The sequence below is a fragment of the Daldinia caldariorum genome (genome assembly GCF_022478825.1).
Source record: "Daldinia caldariorum strain CBS 122874 unplaced genomic scaffold F4812scaffold_14, whole genome shotgun sequence".
Taxonomy (NCBI): Eukaryota; Fungi; Ascomycota; class Sordariomycetes; order Xylariales; family Hypoxylaceae; genus Daldinia; species Daldinia caldariorum.
This window is the reverse complement of record NW_025953050.1, coordinates 875974-899100: the sequence shown is the minus strand read 5'-3', so window position 1 is coordinate 899100 and position 23127 is coordinate 875974. Positions and strand designations below refer to the sequence as shown.

The following is a 23127-nucleotide window of genomic DNA, read 5'->3' as shown; positions in this document are numbered from 1 at the left end:
CACCTACCTCTATCGAGGTGGACTTCATTGTTGATTTCAGGCAACCTCACGCTCATCAAGGTTCGAGAAACGCGTCTGCCTAAACTCTGAGGGATATTGCTGAAAACCAAACCGCCACAGTCCACGGACCCCGTGGCTTGGGGACATGTCACATTATGGAGAGGGGTCGGTATGTATTTGATTTGGTTATAGCAAAGGTGTCGATGTAATTATATGATTACAGCAGTCAACACTCTTACCAAGCCTGTTATCCTGATATCATTATAGGTCCTTATCATTCAGTACAAATAAACACTATTTCTGGTATATATTTTTCTGGAGGTACTTTCAAGTTGACACTCATCATTAGCCTGTTGACGATGACTCAGGCCCCAGGCTGGATATCCTCATACGTACGATACAGCCACTTTGCAGGGTGACGATACTTCAAGAGACAGCCAATCGGCTAAGGGACTGATTCTTAACATGTGCACCACCGACATTATATGTCCACACCCTACAATCGTTGCTGAGATCTCTCTCTATGCTGTAATTACCCCTAGCAGAGTGCGTTCGGATCTCATTTGTTTTACGATATATGTTATCCCACCAAGCTTAGACTACATGTAGGTACTTTTCGCGTTCGTCTAGTTGTACCTTTCCAACCATAGCCTTTGGTAATCAATTAAAGCTTGAGAAGGAAAGAAAAAGAGAACGAGAATGAGAATGAGGATTGTGAAAGTGACTGCATTTATGTGACTTACTTATATAAACATTAGTTCAGGTAAACATACGGACCAACGGTCTATGCGGTGCAGGTGGTTGCTAGATATGACGTGAGGTATTGAGATAAATTATTTAAGCTTTGACTTGCATGGAAGGTTGGTAAGTTCAATTTTAATCTTAGATGGCATATCTTCCTCCAGGAGATCGAAGGCCCCGGATCAGCCAATCACATCGCGTAGACCGGGGGTTATCCGCCACAAACGGCAATGTCTTAAATGTCTTAAGCGCTGAATCAGGTACATACAGGTAGGTAACCTCTTAGTACCTTCCAAGTTTCCGCATCTCCCCCGCAAGCTAAGATGGGGGCGGGATCGCTAATATTGCACACTCACCTTTTTCTTTTTTTTTGTTGTTGATTAAGTCGACTTCGGCTTTTTTAGCGCCTTTTCTTTTTCTGCCGTCTTTTAGAGTTACAGAAATGTAAAGAAGTCTGTGCAGAAGTCTCAAAGGGCGTTAGTGCTACAACAGAAGAAATAGTAGTACCTTAGGTAGGTACCTATGCTAATGCTAGATTTGTATATCAAAGACAACTTTATCGGAAGACGTGTTTACACAGCTTATATGTAGGAGTCTCTAACCCCATACCTTCCTGCAGGTACATTATATATCTTGAAGTACGGATATCTACCAGGTATTCTCGGAAACTTGACCTGAACCCAGCTTAGTCGTGAAACTTTTCCTCTTCAATGTTGCGGGAAGCTTGATTTCTATCTGCAATATTCCATACGAATTCAAGTAGGTAACCTTGGAACGTAGCCGGACAACTCATTCGGTGACCGAGACCAGCCGTTATGAACTTGTTACGCTCAGTAAAGAGCCTTTTCTGGTTGGTTCGAACCCCCTTCGAGTCGGCAGTACTTAGCCTCGGTGCATTTCAACTGATATGTGAGAGCCTGCTGCTATTGGATTAAGACTGCAGGATGCATCATGTGGTGTAGCAAACAGCTGTCCACCCTCTTTCTCAATCAATACATTTAAATGCCTGTCTTAGGTCTAAGAGAGGTGAACCTTACCTACCTAGTACCTACCTAGTACCTACGAAGATGTTTCCATGTCATTTCTCCGGCTGCGTCTCTTCGAACTACCTACTCTCGTATCCCCCGTCTACGGGTACTCAGAGGTCGGCTAGACGCTTCTTAGTGATTCTGAAGAGGAGTCATCCCAGTAACTCTGACCCCGGCTGATCGACGTAGGGGTCTCTTGTCTGAGCTAGGAACAATGTTTAGTCGCAAGGCATAAGATAAGACACTCAGAGAGATGAAGAAATCGGCGCGCATGGGAACTGTTCGGGTACCCCAAAATTTTCCCTCCATTTATCACTAAGGCTATTTCCGTATATCAGCGCAGTACTGTTTGTTTCTTGTGGCATCCATTTCAATTGGAGAAAATGCCAGCCACTTTGGCTTAGTAGATGATAAACAGATACACCAGCTTTTGCTTTTTGTTGATTCCAACTCCACAATCCTTTTAGGATCCCGAATTGCACTTCTAAGCGCATATTATCCTGTCCTTTCACATCTTCGGTCGCTTCTTTGGTAATATCTTGTAAGGCTTGACTGTTTATCCATGCAGGCTAGGTATGGAGACGAACCGTACTGCGAGTGATGGATTATATACCTCCTACATACGTGCAGAGTCACAATGTTGTATCAGGGTTTACTACCTATTTACAAGGCTAGAGCTAATGCACGTGCAAGGTAAGGACTATCTAAGGCAACATTATCCTGGTTGAGTAGTATTCGTTCATACCCAAGGTACCAAATATGCGTAGCCCAGCTGCCTCTAGGTAGTGTAGATTGGGTGGTAACGTCTGCAATACCCTTTATAAGCTGACGTATGGAGCAAGACAATAGGCGAATAATTGGTGCAGTATATTAAAGCAAGCTGATTGATTATGAGATAATGTTGCATATTTCATAAAGGATGAATATAAAATCCTTTCATACGAAGACCGGTGTCTTTGAGGAGGCTTAGAATAGCTACTTTAGGTACCTAAGGTACTGCGTGCCTTGGAGGATTACCTACCTGCATTAGGTACCTATTAGCGAACCCTCCTTGTTACCTATATGTAGGTTAGATAGGTACCTAAGCTATAGAGGTGTGTAAGAGGTAACCTTGGAAGTAAGAGGTGAAAGGGAAGAGGCGTTTGCCACACGTGTTTACTGTATTTCCCGAAATGCCAAGATCGTCGTTTAACGTGTAACGATCAAACGTTGAAAGGATCTCTTTGAACGCTTTGAGCGTACCGTTCCCATGGAAATTATGACATGAAATTGCCATGTTTTCCCGCACGAGTACTAAAGCTATCCCTGTTGTGTGTAACAGTGAGGACAAAAGTATATCCTAGTTTCATTATTTGCCTTAGCGAATATAAGCGAATATACCAGGTGATTATATCTATGAATGAAATCTGGGGGATTGCCTGCCTAGCCGAAATAAGTACCGCAAATGTTAAGGTACCTCTTACTCCAGGTTATCTGTTTAGTAGGTATACATCTAATAATGGAAGGGACCAAGCAATCAGGTAGGATGTAGGTAGTTGCCTTTCCCAGTACCTATTAGATACACATAGTACGTACCTCTAACCTACATCCTTTCTCCTCTTACACATGCCCATCATCAGGTCTACTACAAACTTACACCTTCCAAGGTGCGTATAGCCAGATACTATATACAACCTTAGATGACCAAGGCTGAGGACGTATCTCAATATGCATCCACCCAACTGATCCATATCTCCTCGGATACCCTAACCAAGTATACACCGAACACTTCTCTTCTCCCCTTCTTTTACTCTCGTCATGATGCGGCACTTAGCCATAGACCTGGTATACATCTAAACCAACGAAGCGAAAGCTACGGGTACGTGCGCTTACAACCTTGTTCGACCTCGCTCTCATTCAAATCTCCATAGAAGGTACCCATCACGGTATATGTCTCCTAAGGGTACTAGCTGTGAGTTGATTCGATCGGCAACTCAAATCTAATTCTTAATTCGACCTATCTCCCGGATCTTCTCTTCTCTTAAACCTCGTGCCGGGGTTTCGAATGACTGATCGTCGAGAATTTTTATCTATTTCCCTCTCTACCTCCTACTAAGATACCGTTCATAAAGTCGCTAGCCGTAATTCTGCTTCTAATCAGTTCCTTTCGGCGGGAAGAGGGCTGCAGTTTCTTGTCGCTCTTCAAGACCTGTTATTTATTTATGCTTAACGGCGCTGGGGTGGCTCTACTTAAACACTGGCTAAAACCTCCATTTATACGCGGCTCCTTGTCTCTGATACCTTTCACTCCTCTAGTTGCAAGTCTTCACTCTTGTGTCGGACCAGGGTTGGGGCACCATTGCGTGGCGGATATAGTACAAGCGGCATAACATACCAAGATACGGACCATTTTCTATTCACGGCCGCGACATTGTTTTGGTTTGCTGAACTCCAAAATTCAGTTCCCTTTATACATGGCGGGGCAACTTTGACCCCTGATAGGTTCCCTCGCAACTTGGATACATATCCGGCCTTGGACTGATACTAAAAGCAACACTGTAGAGACGACTCTACTCAACTACTGTGTACAGCATATGCACTTCGTACCTCCCAATGGTTATAAGCCTAACTCGAGCACGTTATGATATCTGCGATGGACGATACGGTACGCAGTGATCCGGATGGAACTGGCCAGGCTGTTTCCCCGAGGGAGCTTACAAAAGGTCATATTGAAACCATTGTGATATTCGAGAGGTTAGGTGCGGCGTTATCTGTCACTGGGGTCCTTCTCATCTTCATTGCTTATGCCATCTTTAAAAGACTTCGCACCGTACCAAACACTTTCATTCTCTTTGCATCTTTCGCGAACTTGGGAGCGAGCATTGCCTGCTTGATAGGGTACTCAGGGGTGTTGGCAGGATCGACCAGTCATCTATGCCAGGCTCAGGCCTTCATGTTTGAACTGTAAGTCTGATAAAAGCTTTCCTCATCTATAGCCCTCCTAGAGTAAGGGGCATATTATCTGCGAACGAAGATTAACGTATGCTAGTTTTATGCAATCGGACCCGTGGTGGTCTTTTGCCATGGCTGTCAACGTGTACATGGTCTTCTTTTTCTCTGCAAACCCCAAAAGCTTCCTCCGATACTGGTGGGCATATTTTCTCGTCTGTTACGGAATACCCTTCATCCCGGCGTTATGGTTACTCATCGTCCGTGGAAGTAACGGGCAGATTGTATATGGTAATGCGACTGTAAGTTGCTGCAGCTAAGTCCTTTCGGATTTTCGTATTATAGTTGTCTACCTAACCTAGGTAATGCTGACATTACATCTCCAGATATGGTGTTGGATAGATAAGGACTGGTCCAACCTGCGTATATACACGTATTACCTCCCGATATGGGTCTGCATCATCCTCTCTACCTTAATATATGTGGCCGTCGGCTACTATGTCTTTAAACAGCGCAACCAGTTGCGTAATTTGTCCCTGAGTAATCCTGCTCCTGACCCTCCAGTGCCGCGCGACTCAGGGGAGAAGGTAAGTTGCTCGATTGTTCCTCCCTAATCAACTATGGTTCGTTTAAAGTAGAGTAACTAAATGGTCAACAGAATCTCTTCGCGAATGCCGCTGTTATGGGCAGTGTCAATCGAGAAGTTGTGCAAGTAACAACAGTAAACTCAACCACCGCACATTCTATCAGCGGGCCATCGTCGACCGGTGCAACACCCGCTAATTGGTTTGACGGGCCGCTCGAAGACAAAAATAATATGGACAACCCTTTGACACCCATATCGTCGCAGAATCCATATCAGACTACAATTACTCGCATCACCGCGGACCCTGTGCCGCGAGAAGGCCTTTGGGCGCGTGCCAAGGAAAACTTCCAACGCTGGCGTAACCGATTGAATCGCATGGATCCGGTAAAGTTGGCGTACCTACGCACATCTTTCGTCTTCGCAATCAGTGTGTTCGTAACATGGACACCGAGCAGTATCAACCGCGTGCATGATCTTGTCTACGCTGAGAGCGCTAGCTTCGCCCTGAACCTGGCCAGCGCCGTTGTGCTACCTCTTCAAGGCGTCTGGAATGCCGTTATTTTCTTCTCAACTACTTGGTCTTCCTTACGTCAAGAAGTCCGTGCACGCCTCGATAGGCGCAAAGGATTGCCGCGGGGACACCACGACGCGACGGCCGTGCGTAATGAGCGCGAACGCGAACGCGCCTTGGAGTTATCCAGACGGAAGACCCACGGACACGCCGATGATGCTGGAAGTGATCTCAGCGCCCCGGATTCGCTCGGTGGTAATGCTAGAAGCGGTGGCATTGTTAGAGTCATGCGCGGCGGGTCGCTTACCAGTATATGATCCTGGCTATCGGACGAGAGGTACATAAATTCTACACATGGGTATATGGTGGGTTAGTGCTGAAGAGTGGACACATCTAGGCATTTCGCTTATATGCTTAGCTATGGTTAAATATTTGAATAGCTACGTGGATGGTCTAGATGTTTCGTCGGTCGGTTGGTTAAGAGGGTTGTACACAAGTCGGTTAGCTTGTCATTGGTAGCTTATGTTTACTTCTCGGTCTGGCCTGGAACTCAGGGGTTTTGGATAGGAAGATACCTATCAGGAGGTACCTATATAGCTACTTGGTTCAGGAAAGTCTACATAAATGCTCACTTGAGCGTAGGGTATACCATTTTATACATGGCTTTTAAGAGAGTTGCTGTCTATCTGACTACTGTCAATTACCACAGCCTGTAGTCATGTGCATTTCTATATGTTGATAAGTAACATTTACCAATATACTGTGAAAAAGAAAAACCTGCAGCTCGGAAGGTATGACGAAGCAAAAGTGATATGTCGTTTCAATTCGTTCAGAAAACTGATTGCTACCTGCCAGGTACTTTTGTACATGACTTTCCGGCCTCAAGCCAGTGCATTGACTACGTGACAGAAACAATATAAAGCTCTTCGATTTTATTTCTACCTACCTCCCACACAGTTCTCTCCCACCCCTAGGTTTAGGCACCTTAGGTACCTATTCACATCTTAGACATTATGGAGTCTCAACCCTACCAACTACGGCCATCACTTAGCCATCCACTCCCCTATCCGTCCTCTGCCTCGGAGAAGCGACAGCATAGCAACTTGTCCGACGTCGAAAGTCCTCCCCAAAAGAGATCCAAAGCCCCTTCCCAAGATATCCCCAGCATACCCCCTCCCATACCGCCACATAATACGACACAAGAACCCGGCTTTATCTCCCGGAATGATCCCAGAATAGCTGCTTGGCTTGATACATTTGACGAAGCAGACCCGCCAGAGACACCGAAGGCTTACCTCTACAGTTCAAAGTCCGATGCCGATATTTGTTCCGAAACGGACTCTTGCGACACCGAAGATTACGACACCGAAGACCAAAGCGAGGTGCAGCTTGGCAGCTATCTTGGGAGAGCGACTTATAAGGCAGAATGGCTAAAAAGTCATTCCTTTCGGACCTTGACGCTTCTTTATAATTCGATTCGGATCTTATACTGGCGTGATGCGACTCCTACATGGGTAGAAGAACACCTTGATACAATCGATACATATACCAATAATGATATTCCGGTCGATTTCGCAGCCATGCACCAAAGATATTATCGGGAATTTGCCTCGAATGTTGAAGACAAACGGACCTGTTTGAATGAATTTTGCTACCTTATGGGAATTGAGTGGCTTGGTCTTGATGGTGCTAGAAGGATCCTTTTTTGGAAGGGAAGCTTACCTCCCATAAAGGATTACCCTAAGTATACGTTACATAACCCCAAACCCAGCCTGATCTTAGGGTACAATTTCTTGCCTATGACAGATGGCCTCCGGAACGAACGGTTTTCGAAGGTATATGACATCCTCAAGTGTATGCATATGTCCGCGGTTTCCTGCCCATATTTGATCATAGAGTCGGAGTGCCATTTAGGCTCCCTCTTCGTAGCAGAGAACCGATCCTTTGTCAGCGGCCGCATAAGTTTGGACAGAATCTGGTCGTTCCTCGGGGATCGAGACCTGGTCTTCCTTCTGAGCACAATGCCGAACTTTGCTAGGTTGTTCGTTATGTGGCGAGACGTGGAAAAGAAAATCACCCGTACGGGGGAGGTGGAAGAGTCTCCCGCATATCGCATCAAACTTGTCGATTCCTTTGACATGGACATGATCGAGAATGCTGAGAAACTTCGAAATGCTATCTTTCGTATCCAGCATTGGGCAAGAAAGGACAGACTACCTAGAATTATGGTTGGCCTCAGAAAGTGGATGGCACATGGTTATCCTCGCCATAAGTATCATCCAATCGGACGTGAGAGGGTACCTAGAGATTGAGATTGGGTGGCTCGGTCTAGTTTACCTAGGTACTTGAGCTGCTTACCTCTTGTACATTGAACAGGTCGGTAGAATGTGCTCGGATCTTGCTTATTTCAATCATTACCTAAGGCATATAATACTCGCCTTGTATGATTTGATTACAGCTATTTCTTACTTTTGTCATTTCACGTGGCAATGGGAATTCGAAATTGTTGAACGTTGGTTCTTGCTACCACGGATTGGACTCTTAAATTTGTTTTATTTCCTTCCCATTCTTTTTTTCCCCTTTATTTCTTACTACATGGTATTTAGTCCAGTCGGGGTTTCAGTAGCCGCATTCCCAGTGTTTCTCAAGGCGTAAAAATATCAGCATACTTGAGTTCAATTCGTATTAGCTCTATAGAAACTTGCTATCTAACCCCCTATGTCACTCCAAGTCTCAGACATTGCAAAGGCGTTGCATAACCTTAAACTCTCCACTATACATCATACCCGCTCATTCATTCAATTATCGCTAAAAATCCCATATGTTCTTTACTACGTAACCTAGCTGAGATGGAGATGGAACAGAACCCTTCTTAAAACCCCTGACTACCTACCTAACCTTAGGTAGGTAAATATCACGGCTGCGTTCCCGGATCGTCAATCCGAACCACCACCTGCTCGTCGTCAGCGGTAAACGCAAGCCAGCTGAAGCGCGTCCCCGTCCGCTCGACGTACTCCTGCCACGCGCGATGCTCGTCGTTCTCCCATCCGGGGAAGTTGAAGTACTCGTCGAATATCACGACCGAACCGGCCACCAGCCGCGGCCCGCAGTGCTCTAGCACCGTCACCGCCGACGAGTACAAGTCGCTGTCGATGTGCAGCAGCGCGATGGGCCCGGCGTGCTCCGCGAAGAAAGGCCCGAGCGTCTTGTCGAACCACCCGACGACCAGCTCCGCGCCCGGCACCTCGGGCGGCGCTTCGAGCGCGAAGGCCCCCGCGGGGAACACGCAGCGCCACGACTCGGGGAGCCCTTCGAAGGAGTCGAACCCGTAGACCCCGCCGGACAGTCGGCTGGCCGCGATCTTCCGGAGTGTGGAGCCCTGGTAGACCCCGAACTCGAGGGCCAGGCCCTCTTTGGGGGCCGCGTCTAGCGCGTGCTGGAGTGTCTCGGATTTGTCGTAGTACGGCACCGCGTCGGGGAGGTGTTTGTGGACGAAGCGCGCGCTCGAGAGGGCTGCGTCGCGCCACGCGGCCTCGAAGATGTCGCGCCTGTTGCGGTGGTCGGCTTTGGTCCTGTTCTCGAGGATGTCGTTTAGGCGCGCGGCGAGCCACTCCTCGTGTTTCTCGAAGCGCCCTTCGACGCGGCTTTGGACGGTTTCGTCAACCGCGTTGGAGATGTATGCGCGGAGGCGCGACCATAGTCTGGTTCCGAGTGATACTCGCACAGGGGGAGGGTTGACTACAACGTCATGTTGCTTCGTAGGCGTGGCAATATTTCCTGCGTCTTTTGTCAGTAATAAGTCGACCATTGGCGTATAACAAGGTCACAAGCGAAACAAAGGGTGCATGGTTCGTAGGTTAATAGCATGAGTTCCTCTACCTTGCGGTATTAAGATTGAGTTTGTACAACCCCAATTCCATCCTCTCTTGGGGTATGAACTGATACCCTATTATGTATCATTTCAAATATATACTTAGATATATAGAGGAGATCTCTTACTTACCCGCCACTAAACTGCTAGATTTAGATGTATCGGCTGCGACGGTCTGCTGTGTTACCGGAGGGCGCATTATGTCGAGTAATACATGCAAATGCAGTTCATACAAGTGTGATTTAAAGTGTGTTGGAAGTAAGGGGGGGGAGTATGACAGTGTGATTGATCATTTCAAGAAGCGTTCCACAGCGTCTCCCACAGTCTAATATAAGTTGAGATACAACCTCACAATGACTCAACTTCTCCTATAGTTATTCCTTACCTGTGCTAGGTACCTTCTCCCATGTGCGGCCCGCCTCCCCGACGACGGTGCAGAATCCAATCGTTGATAACGGGAGGTGCCTACGGCAGCTGGATAACGAATTATAACACGGCAAACTATCATCATGGCAACTGTATCAAGTTGAGTCTACAAAGTACTTAGTAGAGGAGACTTGTAAGGCTTCAGGTTATCATATGCATTCTTGATCCTTTCTCAATTTGATGAACCATGGTGGGGGTTCAAGAAACCAGGTGGTATCAAGGGAGCTTGTCGTAGTTTACTCCATGAACTTTGTACCCGGATGTAACCCAATGCAGCCAGTAATAAGAGCAGCAGGTAAGTGTATTAATATTCTTGTCATCGGATTAAAGTTATGGGTTACCAATGGGAACTTGCCCCGTTGTTAATCATGCCGCACACTGCATATAGGATTCTACAATGTAACTTCTGCGATGTGATCCCTCCGTTTTATATTAATGCTCGCATACACCTCTGATAGCATTAGATGCCGTTATTCGGCGTATTCAAGGTCGACCTTTGTCATATATTACTAGTGGTACGATTGGAGTGTTAATCGTTCTGTCCTTTAGCATTAGGTAGCAACTTTTTCAATTGTAGTTTTGATAATTTACCTATCATGAACCATTCGCCACTTGACCAACGGAGAACCTCCAGCACGACAGAGCTCAACAAGATTACCCGGGTATTTCTATACTAACAGGTAGTTTTATCAATGTATTTCAAGGTCTTTCCATACCTTGACTCCCAACGGTTTCGACTCACTCCCTTTCAGCCCGTTGCGACGGTCCGATGCTACTCGGACTCGCCACAGGATTAATCTAATAGCCTATACGGACTACATGATAGAGCTTAATAATGGAGATGACACTGTAACATTGGTAACGACTTATGTACCTATGTCAGTTGATGGTAGTATCACATGTTGCTGCTTACTAGGACACTCTTGGTATGAAACTCTCGGCAGCTAAACACACATAGGAGGTATCTAATAAATCGTTATCAACCCCTAGGCACCTAGGTATAGGTAAGCAGCTTTCTGCTTAACCTTCTCAGTGAATGAACAATCATCCCAGCTTGATCCCCCCCCCTTTTTATTATTATTATTATTAATTGGGCGTATGAAAAATCTCAAGACCAAAGCTTTTCTCATACGGCTTTATAGACTAAAGTATAGAAGTTTCGTCTTTGATAAAGACCACGAAGGATATCTGCCTATCGTTTCATTTCATGCACATTCCATGTCAAGTTTGAGTCATTCTTCCCCTCTTTGTATACCTATGTATTATCATCATCAAGGATTATTTGATGTGATAAAGGTTTGAGTAAACTTACCGAGAGCGGCGTAGGCTTCACTTTCTGATCTCACCATACACAGAAAGACTCAGTATCTAATCAATTTACCCGTCATGGCAATTTGATATATGAGAAAGAAGACCTAAGTTAAAGGGACCCGGAGCAATCATTAATCAGCACTTCACTCCTCCACGGTCCCGATACCCCTCATCCTTATCAGGGCTCTCATTCGCGCAGGCGACGGATGCATCGACCATCAGATATCATCTGAGTTTTCATTCCCATCCAATTTCTCATTCTTCTCTTTCCCATTTTCCTTTTCAGTTCCAATTGCTGCCTCATCAAGCTCCACCGCCCGAACAACACTCCTCGTAATCCGCTCCATCGACGTCCCCATATCAAGCACACCGAATAGCGATTCCACCAAAACCTCAACCGCAACCTTGAACACAGATTTGAACCACGCCGCTTCATCATGATCCTCCCCCAACCCGGATTCTCCGTGCGCCGTAACCCCTAACACAAACAGCGCGCGTGTCCTCCAGAACTTACTCGTCTCATCCGTATTCGCCGCCGCCTCTTGGTCCTCAAACGACTGGACCGCTTCGGGAGACGCGCACAGGAAGATCTCCTAGCTTATCCTGGGGTCCAAAGCAGGTCTCAGAGCAGCGTACTTAGCCCGGAGCGGTTCCGCGCTAGCAATCGCTGTAGCAGTAACCGTCCCGCTAGCATCGACCCATTGAACCGTAAACTTAGCCCTAGCCTCGTCGAAACCGTCCGGGAGTGAAAGGCCCCTTTCTTGCGCGTGGGCGGCATCCCGCGCAAACGGCAACCGAATGATCCGCTCAAACTCCTCTTTGAATGTATCCCAACGCTTGTTGCCGCCGTTGTCGTCGCTGAAGTAGGCGTTGCGGAAGGCGACGAAGCCCCATCGCTGGCCGTGGAAACGCCGTCTCCAGATCTTAAGCCAATCTGGTGGAGAAAGGGCGGCTTTTTGAGTATTACCCTCTGTCGGATTAGATTTCACAATTGCCTCTGCCATTTTTGAGCCTTGAAAAAGGGCCTAGCGCGATCCCCCTTTTTTATTTGGTTAAACGCGAAATATAGTAGTGTTTCGATGGACTACCTAAATCGTTATACCCGCATATATTTACCTAGCGGGGTAACCTCTCAATGTCCCGTTAAGCAAGAGGACATGAACATAAACACTCATCTACATCTATCTTCTAGGTGCTCGTAGGAGATCGACTTTATATTAACTATCGTGAGCAAACAACCAGGACCACAACTTTGAAACTAACTACGTGATATTCATATAACATCTCAATGAGCAATCCGCGTAACAGCTATCCTCGCACTAGGCCAGAGACCTACCACTTCGATTTCTCAATCTTCTGAACTCACTAACCGTTATAAAAATATACCCTCTGAGGCAGATACCTATTGAAATTTCTTGAGTGACAAAGATGGAATGCCCCCCCAATACCTCTTACTTAATTTAGCCTTGTGTTGAGCCTTCGGTGGCGATTCTGATCCATCTCGTGGGCTTATATACTTACCGAAGCGTTCCACTGTAGCCTTGTATACATTCTTAGAAGCCGAATACCATCCCCGATTCACATGGATTGGGTGTTCCCGGTTCGTGGCCTCATGCGCCGTCGATATGGTGTTCTTGACCGCCTGGAGGTTTTCACCAAAATGGGGCAAAGCATACAGCTGAGAAACGAGATTCTCCACTCCAGCTTCGTTAAGGACTTGATACTGTAACTCGTACTTGTTGTCCATGTTGCGCGTCAAACTGTCAACGAGCTCCTCGTGCTGCCGGCGGTCTTCTAGTAAACCATCAAGACGCTTTCTATTTCCGCCAACGTGAACCTTCATCTCCTCGTCCCTAATTAGCATGTCCAGATACTCGAGCGTCGCATCGTTATAAGGAGTGATTGAGTATTTTTTTAGGAAAACCCCAAACCTGGCGGAGGCCTTCTGAATCGTACTATGCTCTTCTTTATACTCGGCGATGAGATTATTCAGCGCCTGAATTGCCGCCTCTCTGAGGATTACATCGTTCGCGTTTGCTTGGATTTGTCGCTCGACCTCGGTATCCGTCACTGTTGCCAAATATTCCTCTAATTCAAAGAGGACATGGAGATGGCTTTGCCAGTGATGACTGCATCGATTGCAATAATTGCTACCGCCAAAAGCGGCGCACCCGATGAGGCCTGAGTGAGCTACTTGGTCGACCTGCACGTTATCGAGATAGCATTCAGCGTGGCAGTGTGTTTTGTATACTGTGACCACCACACCTCCTCCATCGTCCCTGAGCTCGATACAATCCTTATCTGCACAGACTGTTCGAGGCATTTCGAGCGGTTTGGTGCGTAAATGCATCTTCTGTATATGAAGCCGCTCTTTCAGTTTCTCCCCTGTGACACGGGTATCCGCCACTGTAGAGAACTCAAGTTAACTAAACTGCTTCATTTGAACAATAGTATATAACATGTTAATTATAAGAAGTTACCTCAGTAAAATTAAGGAATTCCTAGGTGCCTCCTATTTATAGACCAATTAAGATGTTACTCACTTTCTTTGACTCTGTCTTCAGACATGGCAATATTAGCCTTGATGAGAGCAGAAATTTCGGCCATTGGCTTAGTCAAGCTTGCTATCAGCTGCCTTGCACCATTGATGCTGATGGTGTTTTGAACTTTATGAGGCTTTTTAGACTTGAAATATTCAATGAGACGCAGTGACTCCATCCTCGAATGCTTCCAGCTGCGTCGGAAGTCCTCCTCGTTCTCCATCACGACCCCGTTCTTGAATGCGGCCAGGTAGCGGAAGCTTTCTGAGTCGAAGCAATAGGTAGTGTGTGTTGTCAAAGATAAGCCAATATCAGAATGGTTTTGTATTAGGGTGCTTAGTGGTCCAAAGGTATCGCCTGGGGTGTAGTTCGAGATGCGAGTGTTGGTGAAGCCAAAGGCCATGTTATTCGCTGCCGAGCGGTGGAGGTGTGTTAGCAGCTCTTTCATGCAGAAGTTGAAGGTTACAGTTAACCGTGCGTTGTTCGACTTGACTAGGATAAGTATACCATGTAAGTCGTCATAACTACTGAGAGTTGTTAGTATGTCGGCCATATTCTTCTTGTCGTATTGAATCCCCCGTGTATCCCCGATACCAGGAGTGTCAATAAGTCGAATTGTACGGTTGCCGATGGTGACAGGGTAGACCATTGTTCGTTGTGTAGCCGACGCTCCTTCACTGCCGTCGTGCTCGCCCTCGCTGGTACCGACCTTGATCTTGATCTGTTCGATAACTCCATCTGATCGGCTTCTATCCATTTTCTGCGTAGAAAACGAGCATGGTATAACCCAGTTGAGTTCCTCTTCGGCTTTGGCTTCATCCAGGGAGTTGAATGTCAAGTAATTGACAAATGCGTTAATGAATGTCGATTTTCCAACGCCTGTCTCGCCCAAAACCAGAATATTTACGTTTTCTGAATCCCCTAGGTTTCTCAGCTGCCCCAATACATGCTGGGATTGACACTTTTCGTAAACACCGCCGTGGCTCGAGTGGTCGCACTTGAAGCTGAAGTTTTTGTATAAGCTGCGTCCGCAATGGCAGTATATATACTTATCGGTGAACCCAAACTCCACTTGGGTACGGCACTTAGAACATTTCCATTCACATATGCGGCTTCGACTGCAGTTACGACTTGGGCAAGGCATGGTAATAAGACGTCTCTTCAGCGGTCTCTGCATAGCCTGGCTTTCAAGGGTATCTGCATCGTACTGAACAAAACATTGTTTCGCCAGCCAATTCTGTTCTTCGAGTACGTCCCCGGAAACTAATTCTCCTTTTTCATAGCAGGAGATATATACGCATGCTGAAACGTTCTCCACAGCATGATCGTCCCATATAATATAATCTGCATCGAATTTCTGACCATCCAATAGGTACCGGAATAGGGCGGTATTTGCATTCCAAGATTTACTGTCTTTCAAAGCCACATCATTGATCAAGAACACGTATGTCTTTTTAGCAGGTGTCGGATGAGTGATTCGGTCTCCGCTGCTGATGTACACTGCACCTAGCTGCGTGACATCGAGAATGAATTTGATCTTGGTGATCTGTAGATCGGCCGTGCTTACTAGAGTAGTAGGTGATGCTTCGCTGTTGACGTAAGTATTATAGAGGTGCTCGAGGACACTTTCTTCTTCTACCCCGCCCCGAACTTTGACAAGAGCGTCTGTGTACTGCTGTTCAAAGTCTTTCATGTTACTTTGCAGCTTCCATATCTTTGAATTTGCTTCCCTGCGGAAACGCTCAGAGCAGTACTTCTCGTGTTGTGAAATATAATCATAATCGTCGCGAAGCTTCTTATGACACTGAAAGAACTGGTCGAATAGTTGAATGAGACGTTTCTCAGTCTCCGAGTTGACATCACTCATGGCCGCACCAACAATATCCTCTGTCCCCATAAGCACTCCAAGAACATGTATTGGCAATAGCTTGTACATCATCGGCCGGCCGAGGTTAAAATATTCTGTCTCAATGTGTGTACGGACAAGGTTCATGTGAGAGCGTGCATTATCCAGACTGTCCCCGAAAACGCCAAATTCTGTAGGTATATCGCAGTATGTTGCGACTTCAAGGGGCATGTCCTTTGAGTTATGATGGGGGTTCTCGGGCGCTGTTGAGAAGTCGGTTTCAACAGCTGATTGGAATTCGGAGATCTCATTTTTGAACTGGTCTTCAACTGCCTTGCAGGCTTCTAGGCTGCCAGCTGCATGTTTGATCGAGACAACGCTTTGAATACCCCACTCGATGCCAACGACAAAATGTGTAGCCGATGAGTTCCTTAAGGCCTCCCATTCCACAACGCTTTCATTCCGTGGGTGCAGCACATTGAAATTCTCTCGTGACGAAACGACCTTGTGGTGAATAGCAGCATATAAGATATCCTCCCCTTGCTTAGGAGCATCAAGATACGCACAAGCTCCTCTTGGCTTAATGAGTTTGGCAAGAATACTGGCACCTAAGTCGGGACCAATGTCCATGAGGTCAAACTGTGAAAAATAGGAATCGTTGAAGATGACTTTGACTTCGGGGGGTTGATCTCTAGGAGCTGAAGCTGACTCCTTGAATATCTGGGCGTCTTTTCTAAGTAGAGACTGGGGAAGGAAATTATCGGTTCTGGCATCGTAAAACGTGCCCAATGATACATGTTCTCCCAAGGCAGGCCGTGATAGCCGCGCTTTGCTGTTCATATTTCGGACGCGCATGGTTGTTGTTGTTGTTGTTTTCCTTCAATAAAGCTGAGATGAGTCGATAGTTGATGAGATGCTTGAAGGAATTAAACGAGACAGGATAAGACACAGGTATCTTACTTCGCACTCGAACAAGTGAATGATGAAGTGGCGGTTATAAGATTTAAGTAAGGGAGTTGATAGTTGGAAAGTTCGGTAGCAAAAACGCCTACCTTAGGTACCTCTTACCTGGATAGTCGTTGTTAAAACCTCAGTCGCAATTTCCAGGGAAAGAGAAGTATCTACCTCCTATTGAACCTACCTAACTTAGGCAGGAGGTATCTAACCTTTAAAATTTCATACTATGTAGGTTCCTGGTGGAATAACGAAGTTGTTGCGCCACTTTCAGGACTGTCTCAGGGTAGCTACGATGTAACACTACCCTAACAAATCACTTACCATTTGTTAGGCGCCTTTGACAGTTAATACACTTCTTCACTCCTTGTCGACAATCCAACCAACGTGAACCTAAAACCTTGTAACGCAAATTATGCACACTAAGTTGGATGTCCTCATTCGCTGCCTTGCGCTATCTTCTATCGTAGATGGCGCCATAAATTTTGGGGTAAGGGTAGATTGGAACGGAATAATCGGTAGGAGGCCTCTATGCGATGCGGAAGTCGGGGTTAATATCCAAGTGGTTCAAGACTTCGCAGTCCACGTCAATGGATCGTGGGGGCCAGGCGTGTATGTTGGGAGACTGTAATTACCACATCCAATAACTTCCTATATTAAGAAAACGATCAGTCAACTCAGGCTTCCGTGTTAGTGCATGTCGTGACATTTCAGAACATTGATATGACTGCTCACTTGGTTAGTTCGGCTCGTGTGTTGGTGCAAGTTGTTTCATCTCCAACAAATTTGACATGTACATCTGCAGGTGCTATGGCGCCTAAGACGTCATGAAATTAGTCGTTTCCTCCGTAAGAATTACAACCTCCTATCACTTAGGTGTTTTCCGCGCACTATGAAACACACCAGTTAATAACACGTACAACTACCAAGTAGGTACCTAGCTAAATTCAGTTACAGCTTCTTATATTATGACAGCCACCGTATTCAACTCGCGAGAGTTATAAGGGTATATCAGAGTGATATCGATGCGTCACTTCGTAATGATCCCATCTCCTTCGTTCCCTATGTCAACCCGACCCGAACAACGCGACGATGCTAGCCATTCAAGCACCGTAAGATCTCTTCAGAAAAATGCCATCCTCACTATTGTCCATCTAGCTCCATCTTCGCTACGAGACTTTCGGGTATCGGGGCTGTTTCTAAGATAGTAGGATCCTCCCGGAATTTAGGACTTTGTACAACGTCCTTCAACGTGGAGAACACGTTTCGTTCGATAACGCTCACTGGCCCATCGGGCTTATCTGGAGCCGAAATAACTCTGCATAGGTAGTGAAGCGCGCTCCGTAAAGCACGTTCCTTATCCTCAGTGGTTGAGGGTCCATTAATATCAACTGCCTGGGTGATAAGTGCCGGTATATACGTAACTTGAACTGCTGGCTTGGATACGGAGCCGTCGATATTCAAATACTTCCGCAGGGATTCCCTAACGTTGTCGTCAAGGGATGACCACACCCGGCTGTATAATTCAGCAGTCGTCAGATCGGCTACACTGCTCATGCATAGAAGCCTCGCGAGAGCACGATCATCTTCGACATTGAGATCAAGAAGTCGAAAGCCCTTTTCATGAAGCAAGTTTAGCCGTCGCGCTAATACCATGTCGTACCCCTCGCGTAGACTTAGTCCTCCCTCAATGATACCTATTCCGGCGTCGTACACAGTATGGAAAGCGTCAAAATTAGACTGGGTTAGTTTCTTTGCGCACGTCCAGTCCAGGTGGCCCGCTGCGCCGGCAATATCAAGTAGCTGCTCCTGGAACCGAAGCCGAAAGCTACGGGCGTGGCCTTTAATTTTCTCCAGGCTGGATAAACATGCCGGGGCATTCTCCGCTTGGGCAAGTTGTCCAAAATTGAACTCTGCACCCAATTCCATACCGCGAATGATATCCCCCCTATATTCCTCGGAGAGTTGATCCAAGCAACTTAACAGGCCAGCTTCAACCGCCTTAAGTAGGATCATATCATGATTCAGGGAGGCAATATCCTCCCCAGTTTTCTTTTGGTAATCGGATGCGAGCTGCTTATCCTTTCCGACATCGTTCACTACTATGGATGTAATGAGGGCATATAACTCATCCGGATTGGATATTGAGTGGGCGTAGAAGTCATGAATCCACTGAAATGTCTCGCGAGAGAGTTTGAGAGCGTCGGCTTGGTTTGCGACAAGAGTATCGTATTCTCCGTTGTGGATCCATTTCAGAGTTAACACTCCGACAAGAGTTCGATTGACTTCATCGTAGTTTTTTCCATATAAGATCGATGAAGGCGATTTGGATGATATTTCGACTTCCCCTCTGCCACCAACCGAGTATGCACTCTTCAAACGATGAAGCTCATCTTCAAAGTCGTCGTGGATTAGTTTAAGAAGCGCTTCGTCAGATAGCGTAAAAAGAGCCTCTGGGTCTGTCGTGTAGTGGCGAAGGGAACTTATGGAAGACATTATGATAATAGGTACCTTGGTTGAATCGAATTGCTCAACAAAAAAAAAAAAATCCCTATCCACGATCCACGGGCAGAGACCTTGATATGAGAGATGTAACTACCTTAGGAGGTACCTAAGTAGGTAATCCGTCCTACCTCACAAATGGGGCTGTGCAAATATGTATGTTGACAAACGGATTTGCAGGGATGCTGGCGCTTGTGGCCCGGTGGCTTGGTTTGATCTTATCAGCTGATCGTGATGATCTACTTAGATCAGGTAAGGGGGCAGGGGGGTTACACCGGTGGCCTTTTCAAGCAAGCCAGGGCCAAAAGCAAGCCAGGGCCACGATAGATTCATAAATGTACAAGGTATAATTCGCTGTCTCTGTATTACCATTGAATAGAATTATATTGTCATGTCAAACGTGTAAACAACCCGGGAATCGGCTTCATGGCTTTGGATATCACCTGTATCAATTCAATTTATTAGAATGGAATGTACATTTATTAACTACTAATATATATGTGAGTTTCATTACTTTCTATTAGCCATCAATTTGAATAGATCGTATCGTAATGAATTGCTATGACTTAAACTAGCCTCAAAGACAAACCGGTACCGAAGCACTCATTCACATTTTAGCACTTTCAGTTTATTGCCATTGACAGGTATGATGCAACTTAATTAACTTCATATTTAGGAAGGAGTGACGAGAGGATATACCTAACGACCCTATATAATCCAATGAGATTTAGGTAGAAGAAAGGACGTTGAAGTTCTCGAGGCAACTACAGACGAAGTCTAAAGTAATAGGTAGAGGTAGGTATATTTAGTTAACTCTAGAGCACATTAGTTATTTCCTCATATCCAATAACAGGTACCTAGGTAAGCTCAGGGGAGATGCATGGTTCGAAACTCTTGTGATTATACCTTAAGTACACACCAGTTGTCTCGGGTGTCGAAACTTGGTACTTAACAAATATAATACCCAGACATACATTTCAACATAGTCCCAATTTCACGATACCACCAGTTATACCATTTACCCAACTACGGTCACTACCTAAGTCCTAATTAAACATCAGTAATGAGTGCATTGGATAGGCGGATTCCTTTTGCCTCTTCATAAAGCGAAAGCTTCCCTCCCTACTCTCCAATATAAATTTATGTCTAAATCCATTGGCCTCAACAGGCCTTTTTGTTGGAGCGCAGCGGTTGCGGTTTCGAAAACAATATCATAAATAATATCAATCTTGCACAATTCCGGTAGGTTCTTCCAAGCCGTCCTGGTCTATATCTTCAGAGATAATACGCCTAAGTTCCTCATAATGTTAGCTGGGCTCTTCTAGCTTATACCCTCTACGCATGACTTCGATTGTGTTCAGCCCCTTCGTTACGTTATATGCTAATTAACCTCCAAAAGAAGTGAATACCCGGTCAAAAGCCATGGAGTTATCTGGTGCAAACGAACTCTCGTCACGACGGCCTGAGGACTGGCCAGAGTCCCCCCGAGACCGTGTACTCCCAATGCTAAACTACTTTTCATATATTGAAGGGAATTGTTCAGTATGGGTAACTCATCTTCCACTCAATTGCAACTATGCAATGCTTGGCCAAGGCCTCAGACAAACCGGAAAGATATATTTAATGACTATTCACCCTCTGCATGCTAAGAGTATGTATTCGATCGCACATATACTCTTCTGGGATCGTCGAGGGGCCGAAAGGCTCATGCAACTGTTCGCATCTGGGCAGTTCATAGTAGGCAACATGCACCCCTACGTAAGATACAATGAGATACCGATTACCGCTCAGATTCCATCAGTACAATCCCGCGTCCTAGACATCGAAGGGCCGGTGCAAATTGTGAATCACCTATTCTTATACAATTGTTTCATCCAGAAATTCCGGTTCGGTGTCGAGAATATCCAGACAATGTGTGTTAGCTCTAGAACAGCAATCATGCGATGGACTTTCAGCAGTTTCCCCAGTGAGAGCGAGCTTGCATTCACATATATATTTGACCGACGGCGTCACGAGGCTCAGTCGTTTCTGACTAACCCCTCGCTACTTCTTTAGAATCTTGTTCGAGTACGGTGGTCAGCAGACCCGTGTGACTTAACGAGATAGTTAGGATGGTAGCTATAGGATCAAGTCCGTGGATAACATGAAAGTCCCTAGCGGCTGGATGGTGTTCAGTTAGGCAGGATCTACAGCAGACAGCGACCATTTTCATAATAAACAATGTCTTAGCCAGCGATTCTATACGGCATTAAATATACATTCCTGCAGAATATGTCTAATCGTCGCGTTTTCCTCCCATGTCGCGCCTCCAGGATTAGCTCCGTAATATGCAGGGTACGTGTTGCTTACTTCGCTATAAACCCACCTCTCGAGATCAGCAAGGGTTGGGCGGTCCCGGGGATCGCTCGCCATACAGGCGGCGACAATGAGGCGCATGTCTCGGTCAATATGTGGAAGTGGATCTGCTTCCGCGTTGTCCGGATCGCCCAATATACCAGCGGCTGGAGATAGCGTATAGGATGGATATCCAAGTTTGCTTAAATCAACCTCTACTTCAGCTCCCGTGTACTTTAAGTCGGTTTGAAGCGCGAAAATACTAGCCATCATCTATTTGAGGATGCATTAGTAACCAAATTTTCCAACATTGTTTTAACGTAGGTAGGTAATCCGAAAACTATCAATACGTACTATTCCTATATCTTGAATGTTGTGTTGCTCTCCTGTTCCATTCGGGCCTATGTGGTTATGATGGCTAATGAGCATGTAAGCTTATATTCCCTATTGTAGGTAATCGAAACTTGGCTTTAAAACTTCATTCTCGACTCACATGATCCTGGCGATCCCGAAGTCCAAAAGCTTTAATATGGGAAAGACATCATGCTCAGGGGCATCAATGACAGGTCCGAACATGAAGTTACTCCCATGTACATGATTACTATAGACTCAGCCGAGTTAGCTAGCCGAGGATGAATCAGCCTCTAAATTATTTAAACATCGAAGGGGCAAGGGAATCGAGATCTGTGAGCTTTTACGTACTGAGCCAATCCTGTTGGTACACCAGAATATACCGTCGTAGTTTCATGGCCAGTAGGAAAACGAATAGGCCATGCCATGGCAATACAAGCTCGAACAACTAGCAAAGAAAATGTTAGCTTTAGGTCCACATCGTTTTTAATGAGACATCTTTATGTAGGAGGTAGCTCATGTGAAGAAGCGTGACGCGAAGACTAACAGCAAAGGAATATCCGCCAAAGAGCACGGTTGGGAAGTGATCTCAATCCCAATATTTTAGCCCTTTCCATAAAAGAAGTTAAAGTGCCGTTCTCTATTTCATCTAGATACATCCATTCCCAGCCAAGGTGCCTAGAAGAAGCCAACGGATCCTGTGGTATCTCTACGACATTTACTATATGCAGGCAATGCCTTAAACCCTACCAACAGAGAATAAACTCAGCAATCAAAACTTTCTAGTGGCAATCGGATAACCAGTACCTTTAAGATTTCTCTCTCTTGTATCAGACCTTCAACATCTGACCCCCTAATTGGGTCCGCGACTTTGATCACCAATCTCTTACAGACCGGCCGCCCTCTCTTTAATTCGGTATACTTAAGTTTATAGATCGATCCTTGGCCTCCCTTTATATAGAGCCCTTCGAAGTGAAACTTATCACTCGCGGCGAAAAAGGACTGGAAGACATTTGACCGAATTCTGACTGACCTGCGTAGTGAAGTATCAATATCACCAAATTCATCTACATCAAATGGTTAATAGCAGTACTGTTCAATTAATACCACGCGAAAGATGTCTAACAATGCTTTTTTAGTTCTATCCTTAGTTCGCCGTTTGTTTAGAAAGGCTTCCGTTTCCGGCTCGCATTCTTCA

At 45.9% G+C, this 23127-nt stretch overlaps 8 protein-coding genes across 8 annotated transcripts; 3 read left to right on the top strand and 5 right to left on the bottom strand.

Moving 5' to 3' along the window:
* Positions 1 to 4401: 4401 nt before the first annotated feature.
* F4812DRAFT_461523 (uncharacterized protein) lies at positions 4402 to 6111 on the top strand (the record flags this gene model as incomplete). The annotated part of the gene is made up of 4 exons (XM_047937884.1): positions 4402 to 4712; positions 4798 to 4999; positions 5084 to 5284; positions 5356 to 6111. The coding sequence occupies 4 exons, from the start codon at positions 4402 to 4404 to the stop codon at positions 6109 to 6111; spliced, it is 1470 nt and encodes a 489-aa protein (XP_047788150.1).
* Positions 6112 to 6604: 493 nt separating this feature from the next.
* On the top strand, positions 6605 to 8526 carry F4812DRAFT_114036 (uncharacterized protein). Its single transcript, XM_047929380.1, has one exon. It carries the CDS (start codon positions 6808 to 6810, stop codon positions 8104 to 8106), a length of 1299 nt encoding a protein of 432 aa, XP_047788149.1. The 5' UTR covers positions 6605 to 6807; the 3' UTR covers positions 8107 to 8526.
* Positions 8085 to 8578, top strand: F4812DRAFT_114039 (uncharacterized protein). Its single transcript, XM_047929381.1, has one exon. The coding sequence runs from the start codon at positions 8180 to 8182 to the stop codon at positions 8447 to 8449; it is 270 nt and encodes an 89-aa protein (XP_047788148.1). The 5' UTR covers positions 8085 to 8179; the 3' UTR covers positions 8450 to 8578.
* F4812DRAFT_114031 (uncharacterized protein) lies at positions 8408 to 10005 on the bottom strand. Its single transcript, XM_047929379.1, has one exon. The coding sequence runs from the start codon at positions 9600 to 9602 to the stop codon at positions 8709 to 8711; it is 894 nt and encodes a 297-aa protein (XP_047788147.1). The 5' UTR covers positions 9603 to 10005; the 3' UTR covers positions 8408 to 8708.
* A 1466-nt stretch (positions 10006 to 11471) lies between these two features.
* F4812DRAFT_437748 (uncharacterized protein) lies at positions 11472 to 12544 on the bottom strand. The gene has a single exon (XM_047934940.1). It carries the CDS (start codon positions 12404 to 12406, stop codon positions 11996 to 11998), a length of 411 nt encoding a protein of 136 aa, XP_047788146.1. The 5' UTR covers positions 12407 to 12544; the 3' UTR covers positions 11472 to 11995.
* A 42-nt stretch (positions 12545 to 12586) lies between these two features.
* On the bottom strand, positions 12587 to 16928 carry F4812DRAFT_113863 (uncharacterized protein). Its single transcript, XM_047929376.1, has 4 exons — positions 16914 to 16928; positions 13946 to 16856; positions 12924 to 13808; positions 12587 to 12856 (listed from the first exon to the last, which is right to left on the bottom strand). Exons 2-4 carry the CDS (start codon positions 16641 to 16643, stop codon positions 12768 to 12770), a joined length of 3672 nt encoding a protein of 1223 aa, XP_047788145.1. The 5' UTR covers positions 16644 to 16856; positions 16914 to 16928; the 3' UTR covers positions 12587 to 12767.
* Positions 16929 to 17629: 701 nt separating this feature from the next.
* Positions 17630 to 19790, bottom strand: F4812DRAFT_113868 (uncharacterized protein). The gene has a single exon (XM_047929377.1). The coding sequence runs from the start codon at positions 19236 to 19238 to the stop codon at positions 17886 to 17888; it is 1353 nt and encodes a 450-aa protein (XP_047788144.1). The 5' UTR covers positions 19239 to 19790; the 3' UTR covers positions 17630 to 17885.
* Positions 19791 to 21276: 1486 nt separating this feature from the next.
* On the bottom strand, positions 21277 to 22357 carry F4812DRAFT_461517 (uncharacterized protein; the record flags this gene model as incomplete). The annotated part of the gene is made up of 5 exons (XM_047937883.1): positions 21277 to 21404; positions 21503 to 21851; positions 21933 to 21996; positions 22072 to 22179; positions 22281 to 22357. The coding sequence occupies 5 exons, from the start codon at positions 22355 to 22357 to the stop codon at positions 21277 to 21279; spliced, it is 726 nt and encodes a 241-aa protein (XP_047788143.1).
* Positions 22358 to 23127: the final 770 nt, after the last annotated feature.